Source organism: Microtus oregoni, unplaced genomic scaffold (genome assembly GCF_018167655.1).
Source record: "Microtus oregoni isolate MIOR12 unplaced genomic scaffold, Mior012 000000F_ref0000247, whole genome shotgun sequence".
Lineage (NCBI taxonomy): Eukaryota > Metazoa > Chordata > Mammalia > Rodentia > Cricetidae > Microtus > Microtus oregoni.
Window position 1 is genome coordinate 12,652,684 of NW_024543059.1, and position 16,840 is coordinate 12,669,523.

General features: G+C 46.1%; 1 protein-coding gene across 1 annotated transcript in view; it reads right to left on the bottom strand.

Moving 5' to 3' along the window:
- Efl1 (elongation factor like GTPase 1) overlaps positions 1-16,840 on the bottom strand; it is a 96,038-nt gene that overhangs the window by 60,591 nt on the left and 18,607 nt on the right. Inside the window, exons 8-15 of the mRNA XM_041658135.1 lie at positions 15,650-15,773; positions 14,987-15,063; positions 14,241-14,377; positions 13,673-13,795; positions 11,349-11,448; positions 5,266-5,417; positions 4,892-5,058; positions 2,364-2,502 (exon numbers count right to left, since the gene is read on the bottom strand). Of these exons, the coding sequence (XP_041514069.1) occupies positions 2,364-2,502; positions 4,892-5,058; positions 5,266-5,417; positions 11,349-11,448; positions 13,673-13,795; positions 14,241-14,377; positions 14,987-15,063; positions 15,650-15,773 (1,019 nt within the window). The remainder of the gene's footprint in view (positions 1-2,363; positions 2,503-4,891; positions 5,059-5,265; positions 5,418-11,348; positions 11,449-13,672; positions 13,796-14,240; positions 14,378-14,986; positions 15,064-15,649; positions 15,774-16,840) is intronic.

Below are 16,840 nucleotides of genomic sequence, written 5' to 3' on the forward strand. Positions count from 1 at the left end.
CTGCATGACTGGCTAGAAGCCAATATCAAACCAGTTGATGGGAACGATGGGCAGATCTTTGTTCTTGCTAGTTATGCAGGGAGCACAGTTAGACTGGGAAACAGTTCCTGCCTGTCTCAACTCAGGGGGCAAATCAAAGAGGCCAGCCTGACTCTGATATTCCTTCAGTGCTACATTCACAATCCTTTTGGGGGATGACCTTGCTTGTCGATGTGAAGAAACACAACTTTAACAAAGGGGATTCAGGAATCACTAGGCAACACGAGATGAGGTGCGAGGGTGGGCTTGGCAGGCAGTGTAAACCAGACCTCTGAAAAACACTCACAGCCCCAATATCCGTATACAGTTAGTGGGGCATGTGACAAAATCAGAGAAACAAGACTACACATGGAGGTCACCGGGAAAGCCCTTTTACCCCCAAATAAAACTATGAGTCCTGCCAGGTGGCTGTGATGACGATCTGCTTAACTGGATGAGACACACCCAGGTGGTTTAATAGACCACACCCCAGGCTGTGTTTCTGAGACAATCAGATCGTGAGGGTTCTGATCTGTGTAAGAGTTTGACTCCTGGGAAGAATTCTGGAATGGGGTGGGAGGGTGGCTGGAGATGGGCCACTACGGCAGTGCCCGCAGGTGGAGTCACATCTCATCCTTCCCATGGCGGCTTCACTTTCCTCTTCCCACCCAGGCACTCTGTTCTGCTTCCTGGGTACCATGACGTCACACCACATGCTCCTGCACCATGCCCTGCCTCACCAAAGGGCCAAGACAGACAGCAAGGACTACGGACTGAGAGAGATTTACGCAGCTAAATACGGTCCTAAGGCAAAAAGGAAAGATACCTGGCTTTTCCCACTCAATCTACTTCACTTCAAAGTTATGTGTCCCTTTGGCATATCCTTAAATATGTAAATGACAGTGTTGAGTCACTTTTACCCATCTCCTACCACCACTACCCAATCTTTGGAAAATAAGAGGGATATATGTATATGTACATGTACGTATATATTCTACAAGAAGAAATGAACAGTTTAGCCTACCATAGGTCTCCCTACATCAGAGGGCAGAACCATGGCTGCCTTGAAAGACGGATGAGAAAGCAATGATTTCAGTCCTTCTACTAACACTAACCACACTGTGGACGGTACCTAGAACCCAGAGAAAGCTAGACTCGACTGCCTGCCATGCCTAACACTTCCACTGGAGAAGAAATACGGGGCCAGAGGCAGAGGCGCCATCATGAAGGCCCTCATGCTGTCCATACCATCGAGCAGTCTTCCTTTCCACAGAAGGAAGGCTGAGCTCTAGGTTATGCGGCCATTTAAGAAACGGGGGGGTGGGGGAGGCAGCGGGGAGATCTAAGTCACAGTAATTCCAAAGAGGACCAGAGGTGGGGTGTTCCCCTTCTCCCAAAGTTCTGATGAAGCTGGCTACGATCCCTTACAAAGCTAGATCAATCATCAAGCTACATCAGAACGTCACTGGCATTTTCCAAAGTAGAAACAAAAGAGGGACTAGGGAGAAGCTAGGAATTCTACTAATTCCATGTCAATAATAATAATAATAATAATAATAATAATAATAATTTTTTTCTTTTTTAAAAATACATCTCAGCAGGAGCATGGCAACGTATTTTGGCAAATTTCTTAGATGAAAGCCCACAAAATCCAGGCAAACCAGTAGCTGCTCTAGATAGATCTTTGACTTCACAATTCTAGGTTTCACAAGAATTTCCCATTTCACAGTCACTGGACGACAGTGACCCTGCAGCTGGCAAGGCCCACGTGTTTCAGAACCCACACGCACGACGGAACACAGCACTTCATGTCCCGGGTCTGACAAAGAACTAGCCTCAGTGGATTCTGCAGGAAGGGCAGGAATCAAGCAAAAGACAGGAACAATATTTACAGGAAGTAAACCAACCAGTTACTTTCAGAGGCATCTCACTAGTAAGAAGCATTGGGGAGGCGGGGAGGGTAAGGAAGAAAGAAATGAGTTTAAATAGACCATGATAAGAAAAACAGCTTCCAAAGATTTAGATTCAAACCTGCAGACCCAGAAATGTTTGGTCATCTATACTGACTTCATATGAGTAACAATTCTGTTTTAAGCTTCCAAACAAAAGGCACCCACTTAAGATAGAGCGTCACCATTTACTTAAGCAGCACATATGTCTGAACTAGACATCCAAATTCCTGACTCATAGGCTGGGGACTCAATTATACTAAGTTAAAGACTCCAGAAAAAGTGATGAACTATGGAAAAAGACGGGCTATTCTCTTTGGAAATGTCACTGAACGCCTCGTGACGTGTTGGACAGCCTTCAAGGCTGGAGGGACAGGGGAGCCAGCAGCACCCTACCTAGCACGTTTCCTGGGGGCACTTCCTCCAGATCTTCCAGCTCTCTTCCCATCAGAAGATACAGGCTCTCCAGCGTGCAGCAAGCCATGTGGGGGACAGGAGGCAGGTCCTCCAGCGGAGCCGAGAAGCCTAGTGGGACCTGCCAGAGAAAACGATGAAACCCAAGTGAGGAGAGGAGTAGGCTATCACGGGGCCTCATGGTTTTAGTCAGTCACCTTTGTCTACCCAAAACACACAAAGCTGAAATGTTTTTTTCTATTTTCTGTGGGTTAGGACAGAAAACAAGTCACATTTGACGAGTAAATCCTGAAAGACTTAAACCTCTCACGTATTTAAGATGTGCCTAAGTTCCCACCTTTTAAGTTCCGAGGTTAGAATTTCTTCTGTGGCCTGGCAGCTCGCTGGCCCGGAGCCCCTGTCACTATGTATGAGTGTTATGCTATGCATAGTTTTCATGACTATACCATGTCACTATGTATGAGCATTATGCCACGCAACAGTTCTCCTGATTATACCACGCTTGTTTCAATATCAATATTACCATTATTCTTTAAAATTGTTGGGATCTTCATCAGATCCCCATGTTGTGAAAAGCACTCAACAAGAACTGTGCTAGTGTCCCGAGACACATGAAAACACCGATTAAAAATGTCATGAAAAGCCAAGCACCTATTAGGTATGTATGCCACGGGCTTAATCTGAAAGGGAGCATATGCTGAAATACTAGGAACACTGAAGGAAAGACAAAAGACACATGCATAAGAACACACACAAGAATAGCGGGCTTATGAACCCCCTACTTCATTATTTATTTTAAGGAGGCACTGTCATGATTCAAGGTGTGAGTTTCATATGTGTTCAGAAATACACCCATATATCGAAGGACCCCGGAAGTATATCAATCAACAAATGCATGTTTGGTGTCCACAAGCCCAGAGCTAGCACTAAGATGGAATAAAATGTCTTATTAGATCCTACATATGATGTTAAGACAACTGATATCACAAACAAAGAGCCACTGATGGAAAAGGAGCAAAGCAAGACAACTCATGGAGGCGCAAAAGAAAGGAAGACTCGTGAACCTCAGCAAAGAAATGGCTTTTTGACACGTACATCTATCTCAGTGCCCATGTTCTGTATGACGGCAACTCTCAAGAGCAGCTCTAAAGGCAACACGGCAGCAAATCTAAAATGTAAGAAACACCCCAAGCCTGATGGACTATAGTCCAGGGACTTGGGGAGGCTGAGGCAGAAGGATCACAGCTCAAGGCCTGCCTAGGCTACAGAATGAGCTCAGGCTTTCCTGGGTAACTCAGTGAGACCCTGCCTCAAAACCAAAGTAAAAACAGCCTATGGCTGTAGCTCAGTGCCTGCCATACACAAGGCCATGGTTCAATCTCTAGTAGCACGTGCACACACAGCACATACGCACATACTGTATACGTGTGCTCACTCTCCCCCAAGACATCCTACCCTAGTTGATCCTGCAAAGGAGACCAGCCCAGCAACACCCTGATGACAGCAGTGTAAAATCCCCACGACACCCGGCTAAGTGAGAGCCAGCCCCTAAGTCTTAAGAAGTAGGAGCTGATAAGCTGCAGTCTTCTAAACTGCAGGATATGTTATAACCTGTAACACCCCGCAACAGAAAAATAACAGGGGCTAACTTCACAGCAGGTCTGAGATATTTCACATATCCTGAGGAGTCCCGTGGCACTGACCCCATGGAGTCAACTGTCTTTGTGTGGCTGAGCTGTAGACACATAAGCAACCAGTCCCAACCTGCAGTCTCAGCGACAGATGACACACAGGTGGTCAACAGACTTGCTCAAGGGGTTTGTAACAGCCAGTAAGTCAGTGCTTCACAGAACAATCCAGTCCACTGGGACAGTTCAGAGTATGAGATTCTCAGCGACAAGCAAAGATCTACTAAGCTCGCTGCAGATGTGCTGCTGTAAGACCTTCAGTTACCTACAAATCACAGGCCTCCACACACCAAGTACTGTGCTCGGGCCACAGCCCAGCAAGGCCTGCCTGCCCATCATGTAGCACTGGAGAATAAATTGCTAACAGCAGAGACTGGGAGCCAAACTCTTACGGTGTTGTCTCAGGCATCTGTCCACGCTGTCTGTCTGTCTGCTATCAGATAGGCCTGAACAGACTTTGGGCTATGTGGATGGCACCTCTCACCTTCCTGCTTCCTATATCTTCTGCCAGAGGCACTAAGACTTTGGCTCTGCAAACTTCTTGAAGACTGACCACTGTTATTTTGGCTCCAAAATAACATCGACTTCTTCTCTCCATCCCAAAGTGACTCTTACCTTGCTTGATATGCAAAGAAGGCCCGAAAAGCTGTTTACTGGCTCATATGGTTCCCAAATGCTACTATGGGAGCCATTTACACAAAATGTTACCAAGGCAACACAACAGATAAGATAGGAATTGGGGTGCCTTTTTCCTATTCGCCCATTCTCCACCACACCCAGCCAGTCTGGAAGTTACCAGACCCCTGAAATAACAACGCTTACCCGCTGTAAAAACTCAGCAGGACTGTACTTGGGTCCCAGGACAAAAATTTTCTGTCCTCTTCGAGCTATGCCACTGAACACACGAGCAAATGCAATGAAGGCCTCTTGGCTGCTTTCCTCCTGGGGCACAGGTTGAGGGCTAACACTTGCCACATCTGGCTCGTCACCTGCCAGGCACAAAAAGATATTCAGTGCCATGAGTGCTCACTTCAACCCAGGAACTGTTTGTACATACAGAAGACATGGTGAATACGAGTATTCGGTTCAAGGATAGAAACAATATTAATAAACACTAAGATGAAGGTCAAAAGATAAGGACAATGTACCAAGTTAAGCGAATATTTTACATCCAAGCCTGTTTAGTAATGCTGTACCTCTTGGCTCATCTCCCTGGGGACTTGCTAGAAGGGCAGCGCCATCCTGGGTGGAACCCTGTGGTGCCTGTCCCTGTGCTCCTGCTAGCTTCTCTGCATGTCTCTGCCGTGCGCGTTCACGTCTCTGGGCCATTTCTTCTTGAGTGAGCGGCCTACAGGATGTCACAAATAGGTTATGATCTGGCGGCACCAAGAACCTCTCAGCTCGTCAAGCAGCAACAAGTACTCATATGGCCACAGAGGTGATGATCAGTCAGTCCCACGTTTCCCAAGTTCCCTCCCGCAAAAGCAGTAAGGAGAGCAGGCTCTCTGGCCTGCTACATCCCGGCGGCTCTGAGCTTATGAACTGGTGCGTGAGTGCCCAATGCCCCAAGCAGTACCAAGTGCAGTCACACAAAACCTTCCAGAGATCCTCAATCGTTCTGCTGGTAGCAGCCAACCAGGAGAAAGAAAAGAATGGTTAACGGGCAGTGACACTTGGAAGCATGCAAAAGGTCACTATAAGGAATGGGGCTTTCTTTTGAAGTTCCAAAGTGTGTCTTCACAGAGAACAACTGACTGCTCACAAGGAAGGCTGAGATGTCAGGCTGGGAACTCACAGTTCGGCGACACTAAAAGGCCAAACTAAAGCTCTGGGTCACTATCAGACACAGGAGATGCTCAAAGAGAAAAGGCAGTGTGGAAGAGGGATGGCTGTTTGCCAGGGTCAGGCTGAGTAGAGCCATTAGCAATAATGGAATAATGGAAATTCTTCATGAAAAGTGACTCTCATTTCTATCAGGATAGAGAAGGTACTGGGAGCTTTTTTTTTTATTAATTTTTTAAACTTATTTTACATATCAACCATAGTTTTCTCTCCCCCCTCTTTTCTCATTCTCTCCCCCACCTCCAGTCTACCCCCCACCCACTCCTACTTGGAGCTTTAATACTGCAAAAAGCTCTATAAAAGGTAAGGTGGAGCCTGGGGATTTAGTTGAGGAATTTGAGTTTGGAAGGGAGAAACCAGGCAAGTGAAGGGTCCCCGGGACTGGCTCCCTTTCAAGCATGCATTCTCAAGACCACCCCTGCATGTCCAATCCCCACACAGAGCAGGATACTCTGGCCCTAAGCTGTTAGAATTTGGCATATTTACCATGTACTGGGGCTGGGCATCCAGACTGCCGGGACAGCCCTTGAACATAGGCTTAAAGAGCTGCAGCAGCTGGGCTACTCTGCCTCCCTCCCATGCTGCCCCTCTCTTCTGCCATCACCATTTCTCTTTCACTGTAATGGACACCATGAAACCAGCCTCAGTCTCTTCTTCCACCCTGCCTTGTCTCTTTCCTTTTTCTTTGAGCACCAGAGGCTGTACAGATAGGCACTGTGCACACAGACAGGTTCTGTGCACATGACAGACACAGGGCACACAGACAGGCACTGTGCAAACGGTAGGCACAGGGCACACAGATAGGCACTGTGCACACAATAGGCACAGGGCACACAGTTAGGCACTGTGCACACGGTAGGCACAGGGTACACAGATAGGCACTGTGCACATGATAGGCACAGGGCACACAGATAGGCACTGTGCACACAGACAGGTTCTGTGCACATGACAGACACAGGGCACACAGGCACTGTGAACACGATAGGCACACAGATAGACAGGCACTGTGCACACGGTAGGCACAGGGCACACAGATAGGCACTGTGCACATGATAGGCACACAGATAGATAGGCACTGTGCACACGGTAGGCACAGGGCACACAGATAGGCACAGGGCACACAGATAGGCACTGTGTACACAGATAGGCACTGTACACACAGATAGGCACAGGGCACACAGATAAGCACTGTGCACACAGACAGGTTCTGTGCACATGACAGACACAGGGCACACAGACAGGCACTGTGCACATGATAGGCACACAGATAGATAGGCACTGTGCACACGGTAGGCACAGGGCACACAGATAGGCACTGTGCACACGGTAGGCACAGGGCACACAGATAGGCACTGTGCACACAGATAGGCACAGGGCACACAGATAAGCACTGTGCACACAGACAGGTTCTGTGCACATGACAGACACAGGGCACACAGACAGGCACTGTGCACACGGTAGGCACAGGGCACACAGATAGGCACAGGGCACACAGATAGGCACTGTGCACATGATAGGCACACAGATAGATAGGCACTGTGCACATGGTAGGCACAGGGCACACAGATAGGCACAGGGCACACAATAGGCACAGGGCACACAGATAGGCACTGTGTACACAGATAGGCACTGTGCACACAGATAGGCACAGGGCACACAGATAAGCACTGTGCACACAGATAGGCACAGGGCACACAGATAGGCACTGTGCACACAGATAGGCACAGGGCACACAGGCACTGTGCACACAATAGGCACAGGGCACACAGATAGGCACAGAGCACAGGCACTTCCTCCTTACCTTCTAAGGAGACACACACTCTTGGAGTTAATGATACTTTGGGGGGTTTTAACTCACATGGTTTACTCTGTGCTCCTCAGCTATCCCCAGCTAGATGGAAACTACTGCTACCTGGCTTACATACAGAGCATCCATCCTAGGAGCTGGCCCTTACACTGGTCATACAGTGACCCAGATCACTATAGGTAAAAGTGAGAGACCTCCTAGCACTGGAGGGAGCAACTGGACAGCACTGCAGGAAACGGGCTCGTCTTCATGGGAACCTACAAACACCTGCAAATACAGGACACGTCCAGCTTCCCCACAGCTGCCAGCCACAGCTGCCATCTGTCCTCTACAGCAGCGTCTCATTTGTCCACTTCGTGCCTCTTTCTTTGGCATCATCAACAGCCACATCTTCCATTCATGCTCTTCTGCCCCAAGCTGCACCCTTTTGCTACAAGTTTGCTTCATTTAGTCTTTGCTAAAAGAATGCCCAAGAGTAACATCCATGACTGATTTACACACATGTACACACATCCCAGTACTGAGGGTTACAGAGGGCCCCAGTCTAGCCTAGGAGGCAAGCTCTAGATCAGTAAGAGATCCTGTGGCATGCATGTACACGTGCATACACAATGCGTGCACACACATGCAAACACACACATACACACACACACTCAGGCATACACACACACGCATGCACACACACACACACACACACCTGAAAATATGGATTAAAATACAAATGTAGACCACAGTATTCATTGCTATTGTTTATTATCATTAGTTATAGAACAGGAATAGAAATAACAACACAGTGTCTGAAGAGAACTGCTCTCCCTAACGAGCCCATCACTGGTCTACACACCATGCTCACCACTTCACATGTGTTACAGCACACATCCATCAGAGCAACTGACGACAGCACACAGTACACTCCCACCTTACATTCAGGAAAACAGAGCTTAGAAAGCTTAAAAAAAAAGCTGACCCAAATTTAAATGAATACTACATGCGGAGTTAAAGCTTGACCTGCGACGTGGCTACCATACTTGGGCCTCAGAGACAAACAGACCAGCAGAACAGAAGAGAAAGCCTGGTACAATCCCATACACAGAGAGAGCGCAGAAACTTCAAGAACAACTGAGCTGGGCTAGCTGACAATGGGGGTGAAGCCTGCAGGTGTCCAGTCATCTTTTTCCGTCTCCTCCGCATTATATAGCATTAGTTAGTGTATGCCAATTCACACTACAGAGAAAAGAATACTCTGCCCTGGCTCAGCACATCTACCAGAGCATCTACCAGAATGAGAGCAGGTCGCCCCCAGTGGCCGATGTCCTTAACTCAAAGGCAGTGTAACTTCTATGAACAACATTAACCAGAAGACAGAAAGAATCAAGGTGGGGATGATGACTGTACTCAGCTAAATCTGGAAACAATGTATGGTATAAAGTAAGTATTAAAACAAAATAGGTAAAACAATCTTATGGAATACAATTGATTGCTCCACCAAAACACGCTAAGATATGAAAGAGAATTAAAGACAAAGACTCACAGGAGACACAACGAAGAGTAAAGGAACTGCTACCCTCACGTATGTTCTAGGAAAAGATAAAGGGTAAGTCACTGGAAGCCTCAGGAGTACGTTCTTCTGTTCTTCAGTATTCTCTCGTGTCTGAGATATTCACACATAATCTCCAGGATATTTGAAAACTGTGCTATATGGAGCATTGACTGCTTATGTGGGGCAGTGAAAATACACAGCTACACACTCATCTTTAACTCTTCGCTTACTGGGCTACCAACTCCTTCCTTACCCACTCTCTGGCTCACACACTTCCTCCTCAGGCAGTACCCTTCATCACACATGCATTCACTCATCGGTTCTTTCATTTCTCTTCAGAATTAAAATTCTAGAAGAGTCTTAAGCTCAAACAACTATTTTTTAAAAAAGCTAAAAAACAAACAACAACAACAAAAAAACTCTCTTACACAACCTTTCTCTTACAGAATAAACAGACTTGGATTTGAAGAGAAGAGACTCCCTAGGCTGAGGTGCAGCCTGAAGGACGAGACAACACAAGCACCAGAGGAGAGAAAGATCTACTGAGACACTGCTGGGGTCGGGGATGACAGGACAGACTCATTCCAGAGAGATTCCCCCAAATCCAGACACTTTATGATCTCCACTCTATCTCTATAATATTTATGGAATAGTTATCTAAATGGACAAATATTTTTCTTAAGACTTAAAATCTCATCATATAAAAAGAAAATCTCTGCCACAACATAAAAAACAATAAGCATAAATACACACTGACGTAAATATGCCGATGAGAGGGGCCACTGCCCTCCAATAGCGCACTTTGTATTTTAGAAAAAACTAGGCGTTAAGACTCAGTGACAGTTTTTAAGCAGGAGATCTCATCTTCAGGGGGAAGTCTTTGCAAAGATTATTCTGAAGGGGTCGGGGAGAGATGGTTCAGTGGGTAAGGGTACTTGCCACCAAACCTGAAGACCTGAGTTCAATCACCAGGACTGCCATGGTATAGGAAGGAACTGGCAACTGACTCCCACACAGTGTCCTGACCTCCACAAAATAAGTAAGCAAGCAAGTAAATAAATGTAAGATCTAAAAAACCCCCCAAAACAAACAACCCCCCCCCCAAAAAAAAAACACGTTTAAAAAGGGTTTGAGAAAGATCACCCTGGAGCAGGGTGAGAAATACACTAGAGAGTCTCAGGCAGGGGAATCAGCTTAAAAGTTGCTTCAATTATTTCCAGATGACCAGGGTCTCTAAGAAGGTCTGCTGGGATCCAGGCTCTGCCTCTGCCAAGCCTCTTCTAGAACCAGACTGGGATATCTGAGCCCAAGCCAGCATCCTTGCCTATGCTAACACATCTCATCTGGGAAGTGAATTTATACTAAGGAATGCTACCTCCTCCTCTTCTTCAGCCTGGCCCTGAGCTCTGCAGTGAATTGCCTGCTCCTCAGAAGGCGTAAGAAGAGCAACCACCATGCCATACTTTCTGTCCCTGGTCCTGGGGCCTGAACACTCTTCAGATCCCTGCCATGGAATTAGTAACTCTTCTAATAAAAACTCATTCCCCAGCATCCTCCTTAGTGTGCTCTTGAACCACCAACCCCATCCAAAACCTAACGGGATCTACCGAGTTTGGGGGGGGGGGCAAGAGCTATGGAGAGAAGACATGAGGAGCAGACAATGGAGAATGGAGGGGTTTCCCAAGACTCTGAACTTGACAATCCTCTCTAGAACCTGCCACCCCTGCAGGCACGATCTACAGAGAACTGCTGATCAGACATCCAGTCTGCACTGAGGGAAACAGACCTAGAGACAGGGCAGGCCGACTGCATCATACACGACATGTTCAATGAAAGGCTGACTGTTGTTAATACAGCTATTACTAGCCTTTAACTTATATCAGTTCAAGTCAATACTCCAAAGTTAATTTCAACAGCTTTCTTCTACAGATGTGACAAAAGGACAGATGAGCAAACAGATTCTAAGTGACTCCGGGGCAGGGGTGATGAAGAGTGGCAGCATCTGTGCCCTCCACCCGCACCCCAGCTACATGCTTACCAGTCAATCACGGGCCTTTACCCCAGTCTAGCCCCACATCCCCTTTGCTTACCTTGGCTTGTTCTGAGGCAAGGCTTTCGCATCAACTGCAAACATTTTGGAAACAAAGATGATAACTGGAGCAGTGTCTTCACTTCCACATTTCATAAAGGCTAAATAAACAGGGAGCAAAATGTCACTGCTTTTCCCAAGATTAAAAACGCGATAGTTGTTGTGAACAGCAATTCATTTAGAATGCAGCATCGTCTACACGCATTAGCTCCTTACAGCTGTGATAAAGCAAGAGTTGGAAGACTCAGCAGAAGAAGCAAAGCTGAAGGGAGGAGCTGGCAGAGGCATTGCTGGAGACGGGGCTTCGTGACCTTCAGCAAACCCTAATCAAGGTTCCTCCACATCCAAGGGAGAAGGCACAGAACAAAGTCCTGCTACCAGGATCAAAAGCCAACAATGGAGTTCCTTAAACATTTTTCTAATCCCTTATAAAGGCATGCTAAAGTAGACAATAGACAAAAGTGATGTGTCATGAGGGCTGGAGTGATGGCTCATCAGTTAAAGAGCACTGGCTGCTCTTCTAGGGGACCCAGGTTCGGTTCCCAGCACCCACATGGCAGCTCACAACCGCCCTTAACTCCAGCTCCCACTTCCGGCTTCCATGGGCATCAAGCAAGCATGTGGTACAAAGGCATGCGTACAGACAAAACGCTTGTATGCAAATAATGATAATATTACTAAAGCTTAAAATTAGTTATCAGGATGGTAACATAGTAACAAAACTCAGAAACATAGACTCAGTGCCATAAGAAGTAAGCTCTTTCTAAGCATCTAACATTTAACACAATTCCATGTCAGAACCTCGGAGATACTTTTTCCAGAACCTAAACACAGGCATAAAACCACTGATTATCAGCTTTTAGAAAACTCATTACCTCTTATCAAAATAATAAAACATTACAAAAAGAATACAAACATTAAAAAAGTTAATTTTTTTTTTTACAAAGAATAAAACATTAAAAAAAAATCAAACAAACCAAGTGGTATGCTTTTAATCACCGCACTAGGGAGGCAGAGGCAGAGAGATCTCTGTGAGTTCAAGGCTAGCCTGGTCCACAGAGTGAGTTCCGGGAAAGCTACAAAACCCTGTCTCAAAAAACAAAGATAAATAAATAGATAAATAGACAGACAGACAGAAGAAAATAATAAAATATAACAAGAAAACTACAGGAAGCAAGGGTGAACAGTTTTGAGCATGTCAATAGCTTCAGTCGAACTGCAGCTAGAGAACACGCAATTGAGCTGCTTGGCCCAGAGAAGCAGGTGGAAATGTTGGGCAGTAGCTGGATTCTGGATATACTTTAAATGAAGAATCCTTAGTTCCAATAGAGTGGTCCAGTGGTGTGAGGTCAGTGTAAGAACCACAGAGGACTCCAGGGTCTTTAGACTCAGCAGATGAAGGAGCGGGTGCAGCTCTAATTACAGCAGGAATAATTGGAAGAGCAGGTTTGGGAGGCTGGGGTATGTCAAGTCTGCAATGCTTCTGAAGCAGAGCAGAGGGAAGGCGGGGCTGGAGGTGGGGGTGACAAGCTATGCAAGGCTAGTGAGTCTGGAGTCCAGAGCTCCTGTGCACGCACACAGATGGGGAAACTCTGAGTACATAGCTGTCATGGACATTCGGAAGGAAAGGGGAGCTCACCAAGACTGCAGATAAAATGAGGTGTAAGGAAGAGATGCTGTGTGTGACATCCAAAGGGAAAATGCTGGGGACAAAGCAACATAGGAAGCAGCAGAGTGTGCAAGTCAAGAAAGGCCAGGTTCAGAGGAGGAAGCAGCAGTCAACTATGTGAAATGCCAGCGACAGATGAGGCAGATGAGGACGGGAAACTGGTCTGAGTAACCAAGAGAGTCAACAGTGGGCCCAACTACAGCAGGGGTTACAAATTTCAGGATGAGAAGAACTGGAGACAATGAACACAGAGGAGTTGCAGGGTGCCCAGAGCCTGGAATGCTGGTGGCCCTCATGAGGAGTGTGGACCAGTACAGTCCCAGGAACCACTCCTTCAGTCCCTAAGAAGCAGTCATAGCAGTGACTTCGTAGCTCAGGGAACGCACACCGGGCTGTTTAGGAAGAGGAGCAAAGTGGGAGCAGCAATGAGGTCAGAACAGCAAGCAGGAAGGAGGCTGGGTCACGGCTGCTACCCAGAGGGCTCAGAAATATGCTACAGTAAAAGGAAAGCTTTGGAGAGGGGACATGGTCAGTTTTAGCAGTGGTCATTAGTGAGAGTGATGTGTGACAAACTGGCCTTCCTGTAAACTAACACGCAGTCTGGACTGTGGGCAGTCAACAGTGTAGTACACCGCAATGTGCCCATCATTCCTCACCTGCTTTCAGGGCTTGGGTTTCCGGTGGAAGAGACTCAAATGTCTGTGATCCTGTGCACAGCAGTTTTTCCACACGCTCCGATGTCATGTCAAGAGGACTGGGCAGTTTCTGACACACCATAGCTGAGGCCTGTCGTCAAGGATTCTACACTTTCAGAGTGACAGACACGTTTATACAGAGATGCCCGGGCAGCAAGGGACATTGCTTTCTGACCCTGCTCTCAAAACTTGGACCTGCTTCCAGGATGGCCACTGACTCTAAATATCTAGTTCACGAGTCTTGTGAAAAGTTTTATTTTATCATATCAGCTATTTTATTGTTATTGCATTTTTTAGAGGACACATATTGTTTTAAGAAGAATACTTCATAAAATTAATATTAACTCATGTTATGTTAATTTTTCTAGTATTTCATATTGGTTCAAGACAGAACAAGAAGTAAACAGAAAAGACTAACATTGGATTAGAATGGGTTATTTCTAGAGGGTTATCTGATTGGCAATGAAAAACTGCTTTTATCTTATTTTATAAAATCTATCTCATTCCAGACCACTAAAACAAAGGATACAGAGAACAGCGTGGGATATGGGGAGCCACTGGCTACAAATGGCATTGATCTGCACTTTAGGGTCTGAATGTCGCGCCTCCCGGGCTCCAATTCTTAATCCTAAAGAAGTCACAATTTTATCAATTTTTTCTTTGTCCCTATGGGAAAGATGAGAGAGAGAAGACATAAACAGATATGAATGTGTAGCAAGGAAAATTAGCTTAATTTTGACACCCTTTACTTTTTGCATGTTACTTTTTCAGAGGTGGCCAAAAATAAGTAAAGGGCCCTGACAAGCAGGCTGTGCTATCACTTCCAGACTCCTTAGAGCCGTGCACAGAGCACTGCTGTACGATGTACTGAAACAAGTGATGCCTACTGGCACGGCTTTACCAACAAACGCTAGCGTTCTGCTTCTGTACATGGGTTGATAAGTTTATATAAAGCCAGCTTTCTTCTGCACTTGTCCCAGGTTCTTCCCTAGTTCCCAATCTGAACTCTCCCATCACAATTACCATTTCTTTAAACTGTGCTTACATAAAGCAAGGCCCAGCTCTTCTTTCAGCCTCTGCTCTCAACAGCCCTGCAGGCCGCAACACACTGCTGCTCCAGCCCTTCATTTCCCTTACTTGAGCCATACTCCTCTAATTGTTTCCAAGCCCTGTAACTAACTCAGCCATGAAGCCCTGTTCACTGTCCCAGTCAAGCTCAGCTGTCTAAGAACAAATGACCCCGCCCAAAAAGAAACAATTTTACAAGAGCCTTACTTTTTCAAGACTGCGTCATACAAACTCCAAATATTTTCCAGGATCAACTGTACAAATAAAGGTTTCTTTCCTTTGGCCTGCACAGAAGAACATGTCAGCTTCAGTGCCTGAACATTGACACAGCCGCGTTCTCACCCCAGTGCTGTTGTATTTATGCTAGAGGACTTACTCAATGGTAAAGACAAAAGTCACGCTCTACACAGCCAATAACTCATTACCAGTAAGCCACCAATTCTCTTCCTCTAGGAACCAGAGGGGTGCTGAAATAACGTGAGCATCTGGGGGACATACCTCAGTGGCTGCCCCACAACTACCATCAAAAAAGCCAACAGCCAAGCTTCGAGCTGACTTCACTCAGAGATGGGGCTCTCTTCATAGGCTTCCATTTCAAACGCTCAGGTTTCTTACGTTCTTAAACATGGGAAACCGTTCATAAGAACAGGGCATCCCTCTCATTGCAGACTTTGTTTTTTATTCATGGATATAAACTGGAACTCCACAGAAACAGTGCCTGAGCACAAGCCTTGTGCACCTTTTCCACTTCTGTGCCACAGGAAGTCCTCTGTGAACTCCTCTGCACAAGCTAAGGCCGAGATGCTTCTATAAAGCTGTACAATACAAGTTTTCTACAGCCAACAATCTAAGCAACACAGACTATACTACCTGATCAACTTTCATAATCTTCTTAGCCTTCATGTTTATATAATAATCTCCCCACAGGGTCTTCAAAAGAACTTCCTTCTTGATGCCAATTTTTTGACTATAGATTCTGGCGAAGTGCTCAATTCTGAAAGAGAACCAATAGTGCATGTTATAGCAATAACAATGAACATAGCTAACACTTCACTCTTTCTTTGCCATACACTATTCAAAATACTTTGTACGTACTACTAACCCTAATATTTTCAACTGTCCTACAAAGTTTGCTCATTTTATAGAAAGGGATAATGATACAAAGATATTCCATAGGTGGTGAGATTGGGATTCCAACACAAGCAGGGTGACATTGAGGTTAGTGTCACTGTCCAACATTCCATACACTGGCACAAATCAGAATGTAGGCCGCAGCTCCCGGGTGAAATTTGACAAAAAGTAAGGAGGCCACCAACCATAACTCTACTAATTACAGAAATTATGTTTGGTCTCCACTGCCATAAGCACTGTTATTCACAAGGGAAATGAATCTAGAGCCCTTAATCTGCCAAAACTAGAGAGGTGGCATCCTGGAGTAATCAGTGACGAATGTGCATTTCCTCAATTCTCATCAACCCCCACAGAGAAACCAGTCAGCACCAGTTTCCACCCACTAGAGAGGAGTCAACCAGCTGGGAGGTGAAGGGCATCCTCTGGTTAAAGGGCTCAGGAAATAGTGCACATTATCAAAAGCTTGTCTAGAGTTCTCAAAGTCCTAGCATCTTAGAAGATGCAGCTCAGGAACAAGATGAAAAGGCCTCTACACAGCTCTTCAACACGATGCCTAGAGCTACAACTGCAATGATCAGAAAGGTAATCGATCCTTGGTTGAAGGTGATATGGTCATCCATGTGGAAAAATTCAAAAGAACCAACAGAACTGTTGGTGGAGCTAATAACCAACTAAATCAAGATTACAAGCAAGGCTAGCATAAATAGTCAGTGCTTCCCTACAAGCCAGCAGGCTTGGCAGCGAAATAAGTCTATACTCTTACTCCACATCCTGCCATCAGGAAAATGGAGTGCTACGTGTGTATCAGCATGGCCCGATTCCCGAGCAGCGACACCATGAAAGGTTGACACGGATGCAGAACAACGGGTACTCCACTAATACTGGTAGGAATGCAATAGCACCGCCTCTTGGAAAGACAGTGTGGTGGCT